Source organism: Hippocampus comes, unplaced genomic scaffold (assembly GCF_001891065.2).
Source record: "Hippocampus comes isolate QL1 unplaced genomic scaffold, H_comes_QL1_v1.1 scaffold282, whole genome shotgun sequence".
Lineage (NCBI taxonomy): Eukaryota > Metazoa > Chordata > Actinopteri > Syngnathiformes > Syngnathidae > Hippocampus > Hippocampus comes.
The window spans coordinates 489,397-505,727 of record NW_017806073.1 but is presented as its reverse complement, the minus strand read 5'-3'; the positions used below and the strand labels follow the sequence as shown (position 1 = coordinate 505,727).

Below are 16,331 nucleotides of genomic sequence, written 5' to 3'. Positions count from 1 at the left end.
TTTTTTTCTCCTACATTACACCTTATGCAAATTAATTATGATCATATATTCAGGAGAAAAATGCCCAATTGAAACGGTAGCGATGCTTGCATTCACTGAAATTTAAACAGAAAGACCTTCCTACTGCTTTTTCTTACCTGTGTTGTAGATATTTCAACGTCCAGGTTTCTATTTTTTTTTCTCTGTAAATGTTTTAGGCCAATGCCTGTATGTGCATGTTTGTTTTGAACCCAGACAAAATGAAGACACAGTTAATCGGAAATCCACCGTGGAGAGTCAAAACGCCAACGCTCTAAGTAAGCAGCTGTTGCGGTTTGACACAGCACGATTTATTTCATATACACACACACATATATATATATATATATATATATATATATACATACATACATAAACACCGTATATATATAATAAAAAATTAGATGACATCAAATTGTAAACCTAATTAAATATGTTAAAGCAAATAGATATGTTTGTCACTACAGAACATACTGGCGAACAGATTTGACTACAACTCCACAGAAAGACATGTTCTAACGTATACTTGGTTTGTCATATGATGCGGTACCTGTTTGATAAATAGCTCGCTGGGTTTACTTGTTTAAACTTTTATGTATTCTTTGTATGGTTCATTCGCAAGTAGTGATGTGATCGATGTGTCACTGAAACTTTCTGAACAGTGACCATTTTTAGAAGGCATACCTTACATACAGGGTTATTTTTACCAACAAACAGGAGTATCCTCCGTAGTTCTTATAATGTGAAACAATGTTGTGTTCCACTTGGCGCTTGAGCCTGAGTCACGTCACTCAATCCTGCACGCTGATTCACGGAATGAGGACTTTCATCTCTTTCTCCTCCTCTGTGGTCTTTGCACTGAGATATGCACCAGTTGAGTTGTTTTTTTTTTTTTTTTTCATTTTTGAGACCACTGCATGATATGTTTGTAGGGAACCCGATATTTGTCTGGTCCTTCTGTCAATCTTCAACAAAGAAAATGCGTCGAGTTGCCTCAATTCAAACTGGATAACTGAGAGTCTGTGCTGACACACACAAATAACATTAGCTTTTGTCACAGCCTCATGGAGATATTTCAACCCTTTTAGGGACAGCGGTTAGTACAGTGGACAGCATATCATGTTATCAGGTTGCAGGGTGCATGAAAGGGTTAATGATACATTTTGGCCTTACACCTGATTTTTTTCTTGTAAAACACGAACTTGGAGTATTGAATGTGGGGAGTAGTTGTTTTACTGTTGTTCACAGTTTTGTAACATTTTCACAGAAATTTGCCATGTTTTTAGGGGCCCCAAGGACCACGTGGAAGTCCAGGACCCAGAGTAAGTTGGTTTCAATTTCAAATGTCAACATGAATTGCCAGGTTGTGTCTTGGAAAAAGTATGGAATTCGATTGAATACATTTCCAGGTCTGGAGAAGCATGGAAAATGGAAACTCTTGTATGGGCGATAAATATATGTTTCCAAGACTGCTACAACAGTGCTCTTTTCTATAAGAAAAAAAATATGAATATGGTGAAATGCTTCAGAGGGTTAAGATGCCACTAAAACTCAGTTTTTTAAATACTTAAAGGAACAAGCAAATTACAAAGCTGCCTCCCTTATCAGGATTTCCCTTATCCAGACGGTAAAAACCCTACCACAGGTGCTTTTACTCAACTGGAGGCAACCGGAGTACCCAGAGAAAACCCACGCCGGCACAGGGAGAACATGCAAACTCCACACAGGAAGTCCGGAGCCGTAATCGGACCCTGCACCTCTGCACTATTAGGCAGACGCGCTAACAGTGGATCACCGGGCCACTATTCTACCAAACAGACACTTTTAAAATCAACTCAACTCAACTCAAATGTATTTATAGAGCACTTTCAAACAGCCACCGTTGCACACAAAGTGCTGTACATGGAGCAAGAAACATATACAACAGTAAAGCAAAGCAACAACTCAGTATCAAAGACGGTAGAGAGCACCAAACAGTATAACTCAGATCATAATTTGGGTCATGCTGAGTCAAATGCCAAAGAATACAAGTGAGTTTTGAGGCGGGTTAAAAAAAAAAATCAATGCAAACTCTACCATTAAGATGGAAAACTGGGATCTTGTGTTGTGTGTTGACTTGATGGCATGGACTGCTGCATGACATCGGTGTGTCATCAGACCTATCATTGTCCTCAGCTCCAAACCGTAGTCAGGGGTGAACCAACTGCATTTGTATTTGGCCTGTCAACTGGTAAACGGAACGTATCTCTCGGTCCAGTGACTTCAACCACAGCGGTGAAAAACAGACAAATGAAAAGGATGCCATATTGGGGCTTCACTCCATTCCATTTCTGTAGCAAACCATTTTCTGTGCCACTCACGCTTGTCGCTGAGCACACCCGCTCCAAGTCCACACACTTGCTACCGGCCTTCTTCTCTGGGCTTTCCTCCGCCAGTGTCCACAATGTCAGCCACGCCCCAAACAACACGATGCACCCTGCCTGTCATGTGTTGAGCAAAACGTCAGTCAAATTCAACACATGCTAATTGGTTCCAAAACTCAGATTTTCTTTTTTGAACAATCCAAAAGAGTCTCCCCTTGCTTTGCATCTTCATCTAGTGTTGCTTTAGTATACGTTTGTACCTCATTTTTTCATGTTTCTCTTTTCCATAGGGCCCCCCTGGTGCTCCAGGTCCTACAGTAAGTAAGATAAGAACATACCTGTAACCACACACACCAGAAGCAAAACCAAAAACATTTATAGGGTCTGTACAGTGCATGATAGCATTAAAACTACTTTCAGGTCTGCAGAGCAAAATCAGAATGCTGTAAAACTGATGTACAGTAGGCTCTCTTTACAAAAACGCACTGCATTTAACCGGAGATACCGTAGGTCAGCAAATGGTTGTAAGACATGGAAAATAAAGTCTGGTTTTGTTTCATCAGCAGCAATTATACAGCTTCTGTGTCATGAACTGACTCACCTCATTTTGTGTGAAAACCAGTTTTCTCAAAAAGTATGGTCCAGCAGAACGTTCAAACGCTGCCCCACTTCGAGAGTCAATATTTTTTTTACCTTAACAATTCATCACCAGACTTTGTTGCTGACAATCTTGTGAACAGACTGCAGAGATAAAATCAACAACCTTCCTGAGATTTTTGCTGCTGTTTGTGTGGAGCGTACTTTGAATTGTGAAAAATGGCCGTCGTGACCGCTTTCTCTTCGTGACATGCCAACACCCCCCCACCCCCCTCATATAATTTAGAGCCCTTTATACCCTAAAAATGCATCAATTTAAAAAAACAGATCTTCTTTCAGATCAATCTTTTGATAGATTTACATTTAATAGGAAAATAAATTGTGATCTTGATCCTACAGAGGCAACTATATGATGACTCAGAATTCGACAGCATGTATGACTCCAAAGCTGCTCTCAGAAAAGAGGTGAGGTATTTAATTCATTCAATAAAGGTTGAATGCAGGGTGACAATGGATGATGAAGTGGCTTTATAAATACATGAACATATTTAAATCTCATACAAATCTACTGTAGTGAGATTGTTTTTCTTAATGCAAGTGTAATTTATGACCAGAGTTTTCAGAACGCTGAGGTGAGCCTACAAGAACAGAATACAGAGATTTTTAAGACCTTGCATTACCTGAGCGTCGTTGTTGAGAGCATCAAAAAGCCTGTGGGAACCAGAGAGAACCCCACTCGCGTCTGTAAGGACCTGCTGGACTGTCATCACAAGCTAAAAGATGGTGAGAGCTGATTGACAGTTTGTTCGTTTAAACATTTGACTTCAACCCCAACCTCACTTTTCATTCTCTCTCGCTCTCTGTCTGTCTCTCTTTCTGTCTGTTTCAATCTCAATGCGGACTTCAAGGGTGGTTCTGGATTGATCCAAACCTTGGCTGCACTTCCGATGCTTTCCAGGTCTTTTGTAACTTCACTGCAGGGGGTCAGACCTGTTTACATCCATTGGCCAAAAATAAGGTAACAATGAAATGTACGCATGTTCCATCATTTAAAGTGATTTATGTTTCTGAACGGGGGTACAGTGATCGACTGGTTAGCACGTCCGCCTCATACTACAGAGTTGTAGGGTTCAATTCCGGGCCCGGCCTTACTGTGTAGAGTTTGCATGTTCTCCTGGTCCTTGCGTGGGTTTTCTCCGGGTGCTCCGGTTTCCTCCCACATTCCAAAAACATGCATGGCAGGTTAACTGAACACTCTAAATTGTCCCTTGGGGTGAGTGGGAGCATGAATGTATGCCCTGCGATTGGCTGGCAACCAGTTTATTGTGTACCCAGCGTACTCCACGAATTCAGCTGGGTTAAGCTCCAGCACGCCCGTGACCCTCGTGAGGATAAGCGGATCAGAAAAGGGATGGATGTATGGATGTTTCTAAAATCCAACTACATCGATTTGATTTGACAAATTGTCCCTCAGAGATAGTTCTGCATCAATACATAATGAATGGACATATAGAGTGGATATACAAATTCTGTAGACTCCTACCTTACTTTTTAGTACTTGAAGTAGTCAAGAAATCTTTAGTGTTGCCCATCTTCCCCTTTCTCAATATGACGTCATCAGCATGAGGAAGGGAAGATGGGTGAGCACAAGATTTTAAAACTATACAATAAAACATCCTGTGCTTTTCAGCACCGCGTTTTGTGGAACATCATAGAACCTTGGTTATGAACTTATGGTTCTATGAGTCCCAAATGACTTGCCAGAGTGTCAAGTCACTCAGGATCCTTATGTTCGCGCGAGAAAGTTTTGAAGGAATGTCTTCTGGGTGTCACACGCTCTGGGTCACCTGTAGGTCACTAATGATGTTTGTTGATAGGCATTCTTGGCCTGGGACTTCATAGAACAGCAATATGTCTTTTTCTGTTCCACTTAAATTGACTGCACCTCTGAGTAACGCTGACGCAACCCTGCTTTGTAGAGGGTGTGTTGAAATTATAGAATAAAGAAAAACTTGAGGTACATGATTGCAGTCACCCGACAACAACATTTGTCAAGACAGATTGAAGGCACCTTTGTCTGTGCTTTTCTCCCTGCAGATGGTGTTTGGTATAGGGAAAGTCCAAATGAAGTTTCTCCATTTACTGAGTTCTGAGGCCAGCCAGAGCATCGGACTCCATTGTCGTAGAGATCATTCCAACAGCACCGCAGACGGTTTCAGCTCTCCTGGCCTCAAACCAACAGAGAGCAGCAATCTTCGGTTTCGAGGCTGGAACAATCAAATGTTTGAGACCGACAGTTTACTTGAACCATATGTGCTAAAAGATGAGTGCAAGGTAGGACTGATGAGGGATTCTGAAATTCGGAATGTCTAGTCCGTTATATAAATCATAGATGGGACTAAAAGTTAGGACATCTGCCTCTTTGTTCTGAAGTTTTGAAATCTTAGCTCTGACCCCCCTGAGAAGAGATTGTATGTTCTGTACATGCTTGCGTGAGTTTTCTCTGCATGTATGTTAGGTTTACTGAAGACTCTGGTCTAAATTTGCATCTGAGCCAAAACAACAAACATGGGCCACCAACAAGACTCCAAACAATATGAATATATTCTTTAAATTGTTATCACATTTACTTTCTTTGAATAGTTACATAAAATATTGACCACTTTTATTGTTGTTATTGTTATGATTATTATTATTATTATTATAGTTTTGATTCATTCAATACATTGTCTTGGCCCTTAATTCCTTAATATAAAACTATGGAGTCATAGTTTTTATATATATATAAAAAACATACTTTACCTTTAATCTTGGATGCCATGTGCTATAATGCATTCTTTGTTTCTCGTTTTCGGACTTATACTCTGTAAGGCTGTGTGTTCTATCTTATCACAAGACACTTATTAAATTGCTATTCATAGCTGGTTGGCTGGTCTCTGCTGTGTTTTAAATGCGACTCCATTCATTAATGGCTTTCTCTTCCCTACTCCATCCATTGTGTTTCAGATCCAAGATGGCAGCTGGCATCAGTCACATTTCTTTTTCCATACTCAGGAGAGTCACCAGCTACCTATTGTAGACATCGTGGAAATTCCCACACCAGGTCCCAATGTTCAGCGACATATTGAAGTTGGTCCTGTCTGCTTCCTTTGAAGCTAACATCGTCATCCTCTGCCCAGTTTCACATGATACTCCTTGATTGGCTGGTTTTCGACCTAATGGTTTTACACCAAAGAGAAGTTTTAACTTCAAATCTGAATGCAATGTTTTCTGGAGATGTTGTGAGGACAAAATTCAGCCACTATCGGACTAGTGACAGACTTTCATAGGCCAATTTAATTCGTACAGACCACCTATGCCGATATACAGTATAGAAATAGCTTTATTTACTAACAAATGTGTAAAATACGTTTTTGCTTGTTTCATTGTTTATCAAACAATGCTCAGGTTGGCCGTATTAATGAATGCATATTGCCCCCTGATCAAACTCCCAGAGACACCTCCGCCCGCCCCAGACGCAGGTCATCCTATGCGGGGGCCCATCAAAGAGGTGTCCAAAACCTCTAAATAGGAGCACTGTACAACTATAAATCTATCTGAGTGCAATAACATGTTGATGTTATGAATTTACTTCCCTTCAAAGCCTATATGGACATTGTTATCATATTTTATTGTCGGTCCTACACAGTCGGACCTGCTCATCTTGACAGATGGTGCTCTACCTCTACCTTGCTTTCTCGAATGGTTCCCTTGAGGTTAGTTAGTCTTTGATCCCTTTGTGTATGTACCGGTTACATCAAGGTGGGTTATGTTGTAAAAGTACTTATGTTGAGTTGGTTGCTTTTAATTTATGAACCGTTTTTTAGTGCGCTACATATTATTGTAGCTTTGCCTATATGTGGTAGGTTCTTCAGGGGGATCCTATCATTGGTGCTGCAATACAGAGTCATCAGTAGGTTTTTGCATTTCCTGTGTATATTTTGCCATCATACTGTTATGTTTATTTATATCCTATTTTCATTTTTCACATTACTGTACAACAGTAAGTTATACTCTCAGAGAACTCTTGGTTCGTCCACACTTTAGAGAGGTATTTATGTTTTCACAGTGTTTTCCTTTGTTCACACCTGCAACTGTATGTTTATCACACTGATGCTTCAGTTTATTAAGTGGACTGGCAGCTACAATGGGCCAGAGTCAGAATTCATTTAAAACACAGTCACCATATTCTTAACTTATATTACTTTTAGAAAAGTGTGATTTTATGAATTGTCCGCATGAATAAAAGCTGGGTGCACATGTGTAAATAATGAATATGATGATAAATAAATGGAAATTTCATCCAACATTTTTGTGTCTTTAAGGAAATTATCATACTGTATCCTGGACGTGGGCCATTTTTAGGGGTGTGTATCTTTCCAATTAAAGATTATTTGTTTAGTATGTATCAAAACATGGAGTGTAATACGATTAAAAGACTTACTTTCAAGTGGATCAATTCACATTGATTCAGTGCACTCAAATATTTTACATTTTTTTTATTCCAATTGGTTTTCGTTGCGCCCCAAATCAATTTAATGTCATTTTTCAAACATTTTTCATTCATATATATATATATAACAAAAACCAAAAGTATATATACAACAAAACCACTCTACCTCAAAGGTTCATTATCAAATTTCTTTTTGTGTGTGTGTGTGTGTGTGTGTGTGTGTGTGTGTTTCCATGTCATTAATTTACTCCCAAAGACATATTTTTGTCTTTTCAGACTCCACACAGTCAATCCCAGATACTGATTTGTATTTTAAAAAATCAGCAGTTAGTGTGATGCATTATTATTTTTAAAAGGGTCTGAAAATGGATGGCCCTGAATGAGTTTAAGTACACTGACGGTATAGTCAACATTGACTGCAGTCGACCCGATTGCGTGAACATGGAGGTTGTACAAAAAATATACTGCATTGTTTTTGCAAAGTGAATACTGTGTCGTGTTCAGTCTCAAAACGGCCATTGTTTGCAAATAAACATTATTTCGAGTCACTTTCTGGACGCCATAAACACGATATGACACTTGGAGGCGCCAACGAGCGAGTTTAAACCGGATGTAGCTCCACAACCACAACAAACCGCATGCTCGCGTGGTCACCGCGGAAGAAGTTTTCCTTTCACTAAAGTGGCTATTCGTCATGTAATGTATCGTGGAGTCTCTCAATCGATGCATAGAATGTCAGTTGAGGAGACTGCAACGGAGAGTAAAAGTCAAGGCGAAGAGATGAAGGGGGCGATAAGGAAGATTTCTCTGTCGAAGTAAGTGTGCGGAATTCAAAACCCGAACACCGATGTCATCATACGAATGACTGTTTTAATGCATTTGCAATTAACAGTTTTCAGACTGAATGCGAATAACAGCGCGTTAAGATCAATGTATGGTCTCGTAACCTTGCTAGAACGTTAGCACGTTTGCTTACTAGAGTTGCTTCCTTACCGTGGCACCGACAAGAAACACTGGCGCCGGGCTTCGTGTTGTTCCCCCCATCCCATATATCACGATTGAAAAAATAAAATTAATTGCATTTAGATCGTATGTAAATTGTTGTATGAATTGTTTCATTCAAATGTTGTTGCCAACAGTTGTGGGGTCTGTGGCTTTGGAGAGGCCAAGTACAAGTGCCCCGCCTGTCTCACACACTCGTGCAGGTAAGAACATCGACGTCTATGCAAACTGACCTGTTGGGTTTTGGGTGGCTACATACAACAGTAATGGCGTACAATCACCGTGGTTTCGAAGATTTATGTAAAAGCAGCGTCATCAAAGTTTCGACTCTTTTAAAAAGTAATGAAATGCACTTATTTCTCGCCAACGTCTTATGCGAAGTCAATGGCGGTCGAGATTTTAAATGTGACCCTTTAAAAAAAAAAGTCCGCACAAACTTATATAATTTTCTTAATTTTGTATCCTATTTCAAAAGAATTGTGTCATTAGAAACTGTGCTAAATGTACAATCAAGACACATAATGGTGTTAATTATTTCTAATTAATTAGGTATGTGAAACAATAGATTATTATTTATTCGAAAACAATTGTTTCATTTAAAATATCAACAGAAAATTATCTGAAAGTATCCTTTCAGTTCAGGAATGTGCAAATGTGAGGTAATAGAAATGGAGGGAAAACAGTAAATAAGACATCACAATTATGATTTTTGCTGTACGTACATCGTTTTTATATTCGGTGCCCAGTAGGGCTGTGCATCTCTCCCATAAGACAATATAGTACATAATCTTGATACATGGGGTGCAATACGATTCAAGCATAGTTTAATTTTTAAAGTGGAATGATTCGATTGGGTTCGATTCGGTGGGATTACGATTCAAATTATTATGGTAAGGCTCAGTTCGAGTGTGTAATACAATGAGATTCATATGAATGAATTTTGTCGGTATCGTAAATGTGTCATTTTCTTCAAAGATACATCTCTCCGATAAAAGGTGATTAGATACATATATTTTAAAGTAGAATGATTTGATTCACTTCAATTTAATGCACATTGATATTAAATCAAAACTGATTTCCAATTGAAATAATTTTTGATTACAGCCCTCGTGCCATGCATTGAAAATAACGAAGAGTCGAGAATGAAGAAGAACGCCATAAGTTCTGAATATACATTGTAAGGAACAAATACATCACATTTTAGAGGCCGTTGTAGTTGATAGAGTTCATGAAATTAGCATTGGAGCCAACTGAAAATATGAGCCATCATGGCAGGTTTGAGTGATCAAGGAATCACGGCAAGGGACATGGGATCTGGCAAACTAGATGCAAAAAAATCTGTCTGCAAATAGACTAATTTACTTCACATTTGGCAGAAATACAGAAAAAATATATAATAAATACATCCATTTCGATTTTAATATAGCGGCCCGGTGCTCAAGTGGTTAGCGCATCAACCTCACAGTGCAGAGGTTCAGGGTTCTATTCCAGCTCTGGCCTCCCTTTGTGGAGTTTGCATGTTATTCCCCATGTCTGCGTGGGTTTTCTCCGGGCACTCCGCTTTTCTTGCGCATTCCAAAACCTTGCATGGCAGGCTGATTGGACACTCTAAATTGTCCCGAGGTGTAAGCGTGAGCGCGGATGGTTGTTTGTCTCTGTGCGCCCTGCGATTGGCTGGCAACCGGTTCAGGGTGTCCCCCGCCTATGGCCCGAAGACAGCCGGCATAGGCTTCAGCACCCCCCGTGTGCCTATAAATAGTTTTATGGTAACTACAGGTATGTGTATGTGTTTCTACAGCCTTTGTGTGTGAAATTTCGTTATTTGAAGGAGTTTCACTGTCAAAGTTGATGTGAACGTGCCGTGAGCATATCAATGGGATCCTCCATTGACTTTAGCATTAGCGCTAACATTGTTTTAAAAATGAATGTCTTGCATTGAAATATACAATGTGTGTCATTCTTGTGTTTTTTTTACTTTTACAATAAACTCCAACTCGGATGCCTTTTAAATAGCTTAAAGGACGCTAAGGGACGGCAGGATCACATATGGTTACACGCTGTATTATAAATGGTAAAAATCAGTGAGTAATTGACACCTAAGCCAAATAAAGGATTTTAATTGCCTATAAATGCCACAAGACTGTTAAAGTACCCTACATTTTCTATGGCATAACTAAATGAAGCTCCTTCCCTCACTTCAACACAGTTGTTTTGCACCAAAGTAATCGCAGAGTCATACTGTTTTGCTCAGTGCATTGGCCAAAACACAAAAACAATGAATAGGTGTGCACAGGAACAAAAAAAATGTTCTGGACCGAGCCACTCTCACCCTGAATTTTGTCTCAAGATTTAAAGTGGCCATCTGCAATCTGAACCACTTAACCTCACGAGGGTCGCGGGAGTGCTGGAGCCTTTTCCAGCTGTCATCGGGCAGTAGGCGGGATACACCCTGAACTGGTTGCCAGCCAATCGCAGGGCACACACAGACGAACAACCATCCGCGCTCACACTCACACCTCGGGACAATTTAAAGTGTTCCATTAGGCTTCCATGCATGTTTTTGGAATGTGGGAGGCAAGCGGAGTACCCGGAGAAAACCCACACATGCCACGGAGAGAACATGCAAATTCCACAATCCGCTTGGATTGGAACCCTGCACCTCTGCACCATGAGTCGGACGTGCTTACGAGTCAACCAACGTGCCACCTTAAAGTGACCATAAATCAGTAAAGTAGAGAGACATAGTTTCGCTGGTCAGTTATGTAATATGTGTTATAAAAATTTCTCTTTTAAAAAATGTCTTACTTAACACAATATTTTCGACTGGTGGGGAGCCCTGCATTTGTTGGTTTTATTTCTTTTGATTCATGGCCTGCAATAACATGCCACTGCTAGTGGCAACAATCTTTGCTCTATTCCTTGACTTCTGTTGATGTTGAAACATTTATCATCTAATCCTCAAAAATCTGCTGGTATATTGAAAGTCATGCCTGAAATTGTTGGACACCAGAGGTTGTCCTTAAACTTCTTTCATAAAGGCCTGTAGTTGAAGGCATCAGTCAGCATTCCTTTTGCTGAGTTAACAAAATAATAACAATAAAGACATTTCTGTTATTCTGACTCCGGCCAAATACCTGTCTCTCATCTGTGAAACTGGTGCTTGCAGTGCACAGGATTTATTTATTTTTATTAATCTGTTTTCTTTCCAAAGTTCCTATACACGCACATTTGAGCAATCATCATTTTTGTTATGTAAGCAATATAAAATATTTTAATATTGTGTCACCTCGAAGGTCGAACGCAATCTGCTCTGGGATGCTGGAAGCTATCTGATTTGTTTGTATTTGGAAGCTAGTTTTCCCCATAGAAAACACTGAAAATAGAAAGAATCTGGTCCGCTGTCCAACAGTTATTCAACTCAACATTATTCACAAAACTTCAAACACCTGGTTAACATTCTTAATCGTCCGACTTAAGACAGGCATAAAAACACTAAAATAATCGTAACTTTATTGAGAAATGGCAGAATGTGTAATAAGAGGAGACACGCACAATGAAACCTGTTCGGTCACCCGAGTGTGAACCAGATTTTGTCTCTCTTTCTGTGTCTTGAAGTTTGCTTTGCGTGAAGAAACACAAGGAAGAATCAAGATGCAGTGGTGTCAGAAACAAAACCGCCTTCCTCAACCTCTCTCAATTTGATGAAATGACTCTCCTCAGTGGTAAGCATGTACTTATTCATACAGATTGATTCATTCAGTCTATTTAAGGTGTCTGATATGGACCAAAATGTAGCTCCCGATACAGGTAATTTCAATATCCCCATAATGGGTATTATACAGGTATATCCTGATATAGTATTTTCCCTTAAATTACAATTGGTGAAATGAAGTGAATGAAAAAAGAAATCTAGATCGGTGCGAAGCATTCCCGCTTTAGCGATGAGGGGAATCTCACAATAGATGGACTGCAGAATAAAATGACATTTCTGCTAAATCTGGTACATGCATCTTTACATGTCTTGGTGATTCATGTTTGCAAATATTGTATATGAAGTAAAAAAAAGACCGTGATATAAACAATTCACCATTATATCATCCAGTCATTGGATGCATTATTTATCCCCAGTATGCATGGTTATGCCACACAAATCTACAATATGTTATCATTCTCAGTACGGTAACTAGCGGAAATGTTCACTCATGTCTTTTGTGTGTTTTGTGTTTTACGAGGGTCATTCAATAAATAAGGTGAATTTTTCAGTATAAGGACTTCTAATACAGATAAAAGCTTACTTTATTTTGATTTTTCAACATCATCTCCCAGCACTGTTAAATGCTTTTCCCATCTGTGCTCAAACTTCCATATTCCTTCAGCGTAAAAATCTTTGGACCGATGTCTCAGCCAGTCGCTCACAACAATTTTGGCGCCATCATCACTCAAACTTGGTGCCAACTACTTTGAACTGCTGAGGCAGGTCAAGAAAGGCAAAAAGAACAACCGCAGGGGTCATCAGTCAGGAGTCATCTTGCATCATGACAACGCAAGGCCTAACACCGCAGCCCAAACGGTGCAGACCAGCAACGAGCTGAGCCTGGAACTGCTCCCCTCATCATCTATAGCCGAGACATTGCCCCTTCAGACTTTCACCAGTTTGGTCCCTTCAAAGGGTTCACGAGAGGCACCAAATTTGAAAGTGACGATGAACAGAGTTCCCACGTGTCCTTAAAGTTAATAAAAATAAGTTGCAAAATTAGGCAAAATTACGTTCTTAATTGTCCTTAATTTTCAGGGAAGCTTCTAAAATCAATAAAAATCCTTACAAATGTATTTTTATTCAAAAATAAATTGAAGTTTTATATTTTCTAAGTTAAAATTTTTCTTAGTGTTCTTTATTTGAGAATGAATTTTTTTTTTTTTTTCAAATTTGACGTACAGTAGGTCAAATAAAGGGTTAGCTGATTGCCCCTAAAAATAAAGATGCGCCCTTTCTTTGGCAGCAATGATTTGAACACCAGCTCAGTGATATGTGGCTTTCTGTTCAGCCCGCATATTGCTGAGCGTGCATTAAATCCACAGTAAATCCCATGCTGAATTGAGAAAAAGTCCTTTAAAAAATGGCCATCTGCCCACGTGCTAACTGTTACCAGGCATCTTTTACTCTTGTGCGGGGGGAGGAATTTCCCTGCAGCAAACAGCTGACCAGTCATGCCAGTTTAAATGCTACTACGTTCCATCCCACACAGGATCTTTGGCAAAGTGCGTTAATTCCTTATGGAATCAAAAAAAAAAAAACTTGCAAGTAGAAGCATTTTTTTGAACCAATTTGATTTTACTACTCTTTCAGCGGGTGATGTTTTTGTACATTTTATCGGCCAATCTAAAGTAGTTGAAATGGCGTGCTCTCTTTGACGATGCATTGTTAATGGTTGAGCAAATGCGCTGTTTTGGAGGGTCTCCTGAAAAGTGATGATTTTGGAGGTGCTGGGATTCTGGTAATGACAAAGTAAAACCAGATTCTTCTCCCAGTATTGTCACTGCAGTCTGAACTGACCTTATTGAAGTTCATCAGCACATTCAAATCGGATTGTAAATTGGTTTATTTTGTTTTTCCCAAGCTTTTGTTCCTCAATAAACATTTAAATTAAAAGCAGAAAACTCACATCCTTTTTGTGGGTCATTTTCAAAATAGTTTCCCAGATTATCTTAGGTTTATTATACACAGGGTTTTCCTGCGTTCGAAATTGTGTGGCAGCCGCCTCCAGCTAATTTTGTGCCGCCCACAGCCAGACCGATTGATATCGCTCAACACAACGTAAAGCTCTAGTTGTGCTGATTGAGGGACTGATGTCCCTCAATCAGGCAGCTTCGTGTTTTAACTGCAGTTTCAGCATTGCGCCACTATGGAGGCGCTATATCAACTGCAGTGGACAGAAAAGACTTAAGCAACGGCTCTCACGTCCTCCTTCACCAAGCTCCAGTACTCCTCTGTGTCCTGCGCACATGCAAGTTAAGTGCTGCCACAAACTGGGGATGCACGATAAATATCAGAATGAATAAATAGATAAATAAATAAATTAAATAACTTAAAAAAAAAAAAAAAGATCGGGCGGCCATGGGTATGACGGTGTTGTGAAAGCCAACGAAGACGGCCATTCTGTCAAGAAAGGAAAAGTGAAAACCTTTTGCCACAGAGGAGCCAAGGGCTCCCAACGATGCGATCTGATTTCACCATTGACGTTGTGGGCGCTTGGCTACTAACCTTTTAGCATCGTTGACTTTTGTAGGCTATAAACCACTCGCCGCGTACAGTTTAGCCTTCCGAGCTGCCGCTATCTTCTCAAACAGAAGGTGTCATGCTGCTGCTTACTGCGACTTAAGGAAATATGGACATGAGCCTCACTTCTGATTTATGGCTAGGTGACGTGAGCCCTGTTAGCTTTGCTAGCTCGCTTCAGGTCATACATTGCAGTCCTCACTTGTGCATTTACTCTATTGACTTTTCTGTTGAATTTACAGAATACATGCACCTCATGGCACATGGTAAGGATGGTACCGCCTCTGCCTCAATTTGAGCCAGGAAAAAAACCCTTACATTCGTGTGTCACAGTTTTTAGATAAAGGGACCTTTGTATCGATTCACAATTTTCACAAGAAACAGTTGCATTGGATGGTTATTGGATGGCCACCATGTCCTAAGAAATTTGAGGCTGGGAATTGGGAAAGAGATGGCAGGCCCCTTGAGCATGCTGAAAATGTCAAAATGACCTCTGCGAAATATAGTATTTGTTTTTAAACTGACCTTTTCTTATCAAAGTAATAAAAGTAGTTCATTAAAATCCCCATCATTTAATAAGCATATATTATTGTTGGTGATTAAAAAACATTACTTATAAATTGCATTGACTATTGCATTACAGTATAAGATATCGGTTTCTTTCAGATCCTGTGAACCTGTTAAAGCAACCATACTTGTGATATTTTAAGGCTAGGATTAATCAGTACTTGCCTTTTGACTGCTTCAGGCAAGGCAAGGGCAAGGTGGCTTTGTTTATAAAGCACAATGCATACACATTTACTTTACATATGAGAGATGAAAGTCCTCCGGATTTTCCCGGAATTCCGGGTTTTTCAAATTTTTATGAAAATTTCTCCGGAGAATTGAGGAAAATTTGCATAAAATTAAACCGAATATTAGTTAACAACATTGAACGAAGACGCATTTGACAGGGTTCGTACGGGTCCATAAAGTACATAAAAATCAAAAAAAAAAGTTGTAAAATGATGTACATAATTGTCCAAAATTTTCAGGAAAAACTTCTAAAATCCATAAAAAACCCATAAAAATCAACCTGTGGTGTTCATTTCATTTGTGTATGTCATTTTGTCCACCCTTCCAATAGTATAATATTCCATAGTTTTGTCGTAAAATGCGCCTGGCGCGTTCCCCTCAAACCCCGCTGTCGAGCTACATGCCTTCGCCGTCTCCGATCAGTTCCGATGATGATCACGTGATCACTTCGGGTCATTTCGGGTACCTGTATTTTCTGGAATTAGCTACTCATCGAAATTAACATCCTCAGCTAGTGACAGACAGACAAATATGCCGGGACAATGTCACTTTCAAGTGGTGTGGCTGGAACAGCCGGAATTCCGTGATTGGGTCGGTAAAGTTGCCGGCGATAATACGTCGGCCTACTGCCGAGTGTGCAACAAGAGCATCTCCGTGAAAAGTTTGGGTGTTTCGGCGCTGAAGACTCACGCAAAAGGCTCGAAGCACATGAAAGGTATGTTACGTCGTCCATTTCATACAGGCCCATTTTCATTATAACACATGTAACTAGCGGGCGTAGTTGTCA

General features: G+C 39.8%; 3 protein-coding genes across 3 annotated transcripts in view; all 3 read left to right on the top strand.

Annotated features, from left to right (window-relative positions):
- The window catches only part of col24a1 (collagen type XXIV alpha 1 chain), a 127,261-nt gene extending 119,935 nt beyond the window's left edge, over positions 1 to 7,326 (top strand). Inside the window, exons 54-60 of the mRNA XM_019894380.1 lie at positions 1,305 to 1,340; positions 2,672 to 2,698; positions 3,378 to 3,443; positions 3,593 to 3,761; positions 3,887 to 3,996; positions 5,076 to 5,312; positions 5,985 to 7,326. Coding sequence (XP_019749939.1) covers positions 1,305 to 1,340; positions 2,672 to 2,698; positions 3,378 to 3,443; positions 3,593 to 3,761; positions 3,887 to 3,996; positions 5,076 to 5,312; positions 5,985 to 6,131 — 792 coding nt within the window. The 3' untranslated portion in view covers positions 6,132 to 7,326. The remainder of the gene's footprint in view (positions 1 to 1,304; positions 1,341 to 2,671; positions 2,699 to 3,377; positions 3,444 to 3,592; positions 3,762 to 3,886; positions 3,997 to 5,075; positions 5,313 to 5,984) is intronic.
- A 736-nt stretch (positions 7,327 to 8,062) lies between these two features.
- LOC109530532 (box C/D snoRNA protein 1-like) lies at positions 8,063 to 12,238 on the top strand. Its single transcript, XM_019894345.1, has 3 exons — positions 8,063 to 8,285; positions 8,610 to 8,675; positions 12,088 to 12,238. Exons 1-3 carry the CDS (start codon positions 8,170 to 8,172, stop codon positions 12,221 to 12,223), a joined length of 318 nt encoding a protein of 105 aa, XP_019749904.1. The 5' UTR covers positions 8,063 to 8,169; the 3' UTR covers positions 12,224 to 12,238.
- Positions 12,239 to 15,408: 3,170 nt separating this feature from the next.
- Positions 15,409 to 16,331, top strand: part of LOC109530555 (box C/D snoRNA protein 1-like) — a 23,084-nt gene continuing 22,161 nt past the window's right edge. Inside the window, exon 1 of the mRNA XM_019894389.1 lies at positions 15,409 to 15,513. The gene's annotated coding sequence lies outside the window, so the exon portion shown is untranslated. The remainder of the gene's footprint in view (positions 15,514 to 16,331) is intronic.

What these genes read in the sequence shown, in the direction of transcription:
- LOC109530532 (XM_019894345.1), top strand. Translation starts at nt 8,170, where the DNA reads ATGTATCGTGGAGTCTCTCAATCGATGCATAGAATGTCAGTTGAGGAG. An exon ending in AGGAAGATTTCTCTGTCGAA is followed by an intron (nt 8,286 to 8,609) that starts GTAAGTGTGCGG and finishes TGTTGCCAACAG; the next exon opens with TTGTGGGGTCTGTGGCTTTG. An exon ending in TGTCTCACACACTCGTGCAG is followed by an intron (nt 8,676 to 12,087) that starts GTAAGAACATCG and finishes TGTGTCTTGAAG; the next exon opens with TTTGCTTTGCGTGAAGAAAC.